The 5,396-nt window shown below is 39.0% G+C and overlaps 1 protein-coding gene across 1 annotated transcript; it reads left to right on the top strand.

Annotated features, from left to right (window-relative positions):
• The first annotated feature begins 3,226 nt into the window (after positions 1–3,226).
• LOC140780693 (probable pectinesterase/pectinesterase inhibitor 12) lies at positions 3,227–5,170 on the top strand. Its single transcript, XM_073126440.1, has 3 exons — positions 3,227–3,897; positions 3,987–4,315; positions 4,407–5,170. Exons 1-3 carry the CDS (start codon positions 3,290–3,292, stop codon positions 5,093–5,095), a joined length of 1,626 nt encoding a protein of 541 aa, XP_072982541.1. The 5' UTR covers positions 3,227–3,289; the 3' UTR covers positions 5,096–5,170.
• Positions 5,171–5,396: the final 226 nt, after the last annotated feature.

Here is a 5,396-nt window from a genome sequence, read left to right as displayed (position 1 = left end):
CGAACATTTTGTACTTCATCTTATGCTAGCGTCACCTTCCAATCTTCCATGGAGACCTAAACAGATTAGTGGGTTCGAACCACCTATTATGAGTTCACAACTAATTGGGATTTAGCTCTGCAAAACAATTCATAGGGCCTTTGAGGTCAGCCCAATATCTGACTAGGCCTTGAGGCTTGAAGGATCAATCTAAATCTATATCCAATTAAACTTGAATAAGGTTACTGGATCAAGGCGGACAGCATACAGCCCATCACCTCTGTGTCATACACACTGGGTGTGTTGGCACGTCAGTGTCGTCGGGAAAAGATCCCAGGCTAGCTGCCGAGAAAAGTTACTGTGTTTTGTCCATCCCGTGAGGCGATCTAATCTAAATAGAATTGAATGATTTTCTTCAAACAATATAACAAATAGAAGAGCGATGAGATATTTTCTATTTAAGTTAGTTCTATTCCTGATTAGATGAATGAGAGAGATCAGTCGAAGACTATAACAACTTCTTTTATTTTAAAAATATAACACCTTATCTTTTAATAAAATTATAATTTATATCTTATATTTTTACTATTTATAAATTATGTCATATGATTTAGAGAATATAAGTAAAAAATATTTTATTATTAGATCAGTTAATTAAACTTAACTAACTATTTAAATTAAGTTAATTATATTAAGATAATTATAAAAATACTTTTAACCAAGTTATACCGAAGGCATTACTTATTTTAGAAATAAAGTTATTTTAAAATAAACTATTTCTCCTTAATAAAAAAAATTAAGCTGTTATTTTAAATAATAGTATTTTTTATATATATTCACTAAATTATAAGACTTAATTTATAAATAATAAAAATATATAGTGTAAATTATAATTACGTTATAGTTTAAAGCCCACGTCATCGTGATGCACTAAATTTGACTCATAAGTCAATTCGAGTCTCTTGTCACGGATTTTGGAAGAAGACCTCTCCCCGTTGTAAAGCGGAAGGGGTCAGGCTACGCTAGCTGGAGGATTGCAAAAGGCTAACTACAATGCCCCCACTCAATGATAGTAGTCAGAAAGTGCCGAACCAAGGACGTCCGGCCCCGGGCTTGGTTGTACTAGAACTCTGGAAGTCCTATGTTACTCTCATATATATATATATATAGATCGCCGGATATTCCTTATCGTCCGGGTTATACAGAATCTACACCTAAATGTAGTTTACTGCATAATACTTAGGTTATTTGGTTTTCTCGTATTTAAAAATATATGTGTATTAAGAAGATACATATTTTTCTATATATAATATCTAGAAAAAATATGTAGCTTCTTTAGTTTATTACATTTTATAAGGATGTATTTGTTAAACACGAGTCTAAATAGTTATATTTTATAACAACGTATTTAGTAAATAAGTGTTTAATTAGATAAAAATATAATAGAATCGAGGAGAGAAAATATAAGTTACAGTTGATGATAAAAATGAGAGGCCATGAGAGAGATATGTTGGGATTGTATTGGGATGAAAGTAAAATAACAGAGCTGGGTTGGTATCAAAATAAGAGGAGAAAATTGAGTCAGGATGGGATTGTTAGATGCTATTTTTTTACATCCATTTGATCTAAATAAATATTTAAAAATTACATTTAAGTCTAACTAATTTTTAAAATAATATTTTTTATATTTAATGCACCAAATTAAATAATAATTTTTAAAATTAAATACTATATTTATTAATGAAATATTTTGGCCAAATTATGAATAATTCGTGCATATATATATATATGACATTCGATTTGGTTGTTACATGTAAATGTCCTTTTGTTGGCTAGTTGGGAACTGCATCCTCGATATTACAATCCCAACTATTCTGCACCATTTGAGTTCGGGCCCAACCGCGGAGCATTGTTGGGTCCCAACTATTTAAAGATATCATGTACTCAGTTTTGTTGTGAGATTAGTAGGTGGTAATTATTTGTTGGATAACAACATAACACGAAGCACATACTATTACATCTGAAAAAAATGCTTATTATTGGTTCATTGAAGGTTTAAAACTCTTATTACATAGAAACTAACGAATTTATAGGGAAAAAAAAAATAAGGAGTACAATGAATCAAACAGTCTACGTTCTTTAAATAATTAACGATGTGAAAGTCGCCTAAGTCATGGCAAACGATGAGATTAACCTCTCTACAGTAAAGTAGATCTTGCCGCTATAAATTCGAGGTTGGCATGGTCTTGAATACAACTGACAATTCAATAATATCGTTCGGGAAATGTTAAGGCACGATCCCCAAAGTTCTGAGTACACTGACTACCAAATTAGGCATAAGGTTGTCTGCATCCGTAGTGTAGGAATTTGCTGCATCACGGTATCTGTAAGCCAATAAAAGACTTCCAAGTATGGGATTTAAGAAATTTCCATCATCCTACGCAGTAGAATATCAATTGACCAAAATATACGCTATTTGAACCCATCTAAATAATTAAGCAGCTCAGCTCTAATAAAGTTAAGTTGATAAAGTAATTTTTTCCGTGGCCAAGGTGGTACCGGGTTTAACTCTAACTACCAGTAATATTATGAAAAAATTATTCAGTGATTTAGTAGTTTGACAATTTAATTGATAATTTGACAGTACAATTAGTTTGGAAGAATAGTTTTGTAACACGACGGCTTAAAACAAAGCTCGACGATATTTAATTCAATTTAGAGTAATTATTTCGCGACACATATAATTTAAATTTTAGATTAAATAGCTAAAAATTTAGTAACCTATATCTAAGATTCATAAATAAAATAAATAAAATAAAACAGCCCCACCGTCACTCACCGGCCATTCTCTTGATCTTATCGACACACCCGCAAATAGTCATATAGCTCCAAAATTCCAGCTCCCCTTCTAATATTTAACTACTAAACTCACGTTCCTATAAGCACTATAAGATAAATTTAAATCTATAACTTTACATTTACAGCCTGTTTAAAATCACCAAATTCTTCAAATTTACTTTTATAACCATTAATTGGTGAGATTTTAGTTGGTGTTATTTGATATCAATATATGTTTTGATTTTATTATTCTTCAAAACAACAGAGTTTTTTTTTTCAAATATAATCAATTAGAAGGATTTCTTTTCAATTTCGTTATTTAAAAAAAAATTCAAAAAATTATATAAATGTCAGTTATAATTAGTTCCAAAACATAATCTTGTGAAATTTCCATGTTAGCCCCGTATTTTCACTACTGATCAGCAACACTTATATCTATCATCTCTGCTTCCTTCCCCCTCTCAAACCCGTCATGGCTTCTTCCCATCTTCTTCTCCCATTCCTCCTCCTCCTCCTCCTCGTTTCCGCATCCTCCTCCGCCAGAACCACCAGCACTACATTTAACCTCTCTTCCATCCACTCCATATGCCAATCCACCCCATACCCCAACTCCTGCGTCTCCTCCCTAAAGCTCTCCATCTCCGCCAACATCCCCCATACCATCCTCTCCGTCGCCCTGGCCTCCATCCGCTCCGCCATTTCCGCCGCCACCCCCCTCTCCTACCTCCTATCCTCCGCGGCGGCCGACCCAAAACTCATCGTCGAATCCCAGCGCGGCGCCCTCAAAGACTGCTCCGACCTCCACGCCATCACCCTCTCCTCCCTCTCCCTCTCCACCTCCCTCCTCGCCCAGCCCACCAAGCTCACCGACGTCCGGGCCCACCTCGCCGCCGCCCTCACTAATAAAGCCACGTGTCTCGACGGCCTCGCGGGAGCGCGGGGCCCACTAAAGAACACCCTCGTCGACTCTTGGTCCTCCGCGTACGAACTCGTCAGCAACTCGCTCGCCATCCTCCCCGGCGCCAGCGAGCTGCCGGGTAGGCGGCTTACTGGGGATGAATTCCCGTCGTGGATCTCGAGGTGTATTTTAATCTAATAAGCAAAAGCTTAATATCTAATTGATAAAGCAGTATAACAAATTACTGATTATAACCTTTATATTCTAATAGGAGGGATAGAAGGCTACTGGAGAGCTCCAACGACGACGACGACGACGACGACGACAATGGCGACGAGTCAATGCAAGGCTTGACGTTGACCGTAGCGAAGGACGGGAGTGGGAACTTTAGCACGATAGGGGAGGCAATCGCGTTCGCACCGTCTAATTACGAGCAGAGGACTATAATTTTTGTGAAGGCAGGGGTCTACGATGAAAATGTGGACGTGCCCAGCTACAAGCCGAACATCGTGCTCTTAGGGGAAGGCAGAGACGTGACAGTGATCAGAGGCAAGAGAAGCGTTGGAGGTGGCTGGACCACTTTTGGCTCCGCCACTCTCGGTAACTTTTTATCCCATCTTAATTATCATATCTATTTATCTATATCTTATTGATTTTTTTTCCCTCTAACCATTTGTAAACATTGGTGCAGGTGTCTCCGGGCAGGGCTTCCTAGCCCGAGACCTCACCGTACAAAACACGGCCGGGCCGGCCCAGGGCCAGGCTGCGGCCCTCCGTGTAAACGCCGACTTCACCGCCGTCTACCGTTGCACCATCGACGGCTACCAGGACACGCTATACGTCCACTCGTTCCGGCAATTCTATCGGGAATGCGACATCTACGGCACCGTCGACTTCATCACCGGCAACGCGGCCGCCGTCTTCCAAGGCTGCAACCTCATCGCCAGGACGCCGATCCCTGGCCAGTCCAATGTGGTCACTGCCCAAGGCCGAAACGACCCAAATGAGGACACTGGGATATCTATCCAGAATTGTTCGGTAATAGCATCAGAAGACTTGGCTTCCAGTGGTGGTAGTATAAAGACTTATCTTGGTAGGCCGTGGGGAGTATATTCCAGGACGGTGTATATAGAATCTTATATGGATGGGTTAGTGGATCCAGCCGGGTGGACTGAGTGGATTGGTGACCAAGGCCTGGATACGTTATATTATGGTGAATATATGAATAGTGGGCCGGGCTCCGGAACCGATGACCGAGTCACATGGGCGGGATACCATGTGATGGACTACGATGAGGCCTCGAGCTTTACGGTGTCCGAGTTCATCTACGGCGATCAGTGGTTGGATTCCACCTCGTTTCCTTATGACGAGGGGATTTGATATTATAGTTTCTTGAGCTAATTGTTGTCTTATATTGGTAGTTCACAAGATCTTCTATAAGTTTCCTTTCCCTGATGTGTGGTTCTTAAATTTTAGAACCAATCCCCATGATTTCATCTTTGATGAGAGAGCCCACGTGGTCCCTAACTTTATAGAATTAGGGAATAATTTTCATAGTAAAAGTTAAAACATACTCAGGGTTGATTTTTCAGAATAATTCTTTGTCTCACTAATAATAAATTCTAGCTCGACAGACTGGTTAACTTGAAGAACATAAATTGCGTAATGTCCTTGTCTATCC

This window comes from Typha latifolia, chromosome 1 (assembly GCF_019914945.1).
Source record: "Typha latifolia isolate L0001 chromosome 1, TyphaL0001v2, whole genome shotgun sequence".
Classification (NCBI taxonomy): Eukaryota; Viridiplantae; Streptophyta; class Magnoliopsida; order Poales; family Typhaceae; genus Typha; species Typha latifolia.
Note: the sequence above shows the minus strand (reverse complement) of the source record. Positions and strands in the feature narration are given on the sequence as shown.

Coding starts and splice junctions, on each gene's coding strand:
- LOC140780693 (XM_073126440.1), top strand. CDS start 3,290: ATGGCTTCTTCCCATCTTCTTCTCCCATTCCTCCTCCTCCTCCTCCTC. Junction 3,898..3,986: donor TTCCCGTCGTGGATCTCGAG/GTGTATTTTAAT, acceptor ATATTCTAATAG/GAGGGATAGAAGGCTACTGG. Junction 4,316..4,406: donor TTTTGGCTCCGCCACTCTCG/GTAACTTTTTAT, acceptor ACATTGGTGCAG/GTGTCTCCGGGCAGGGCTTC.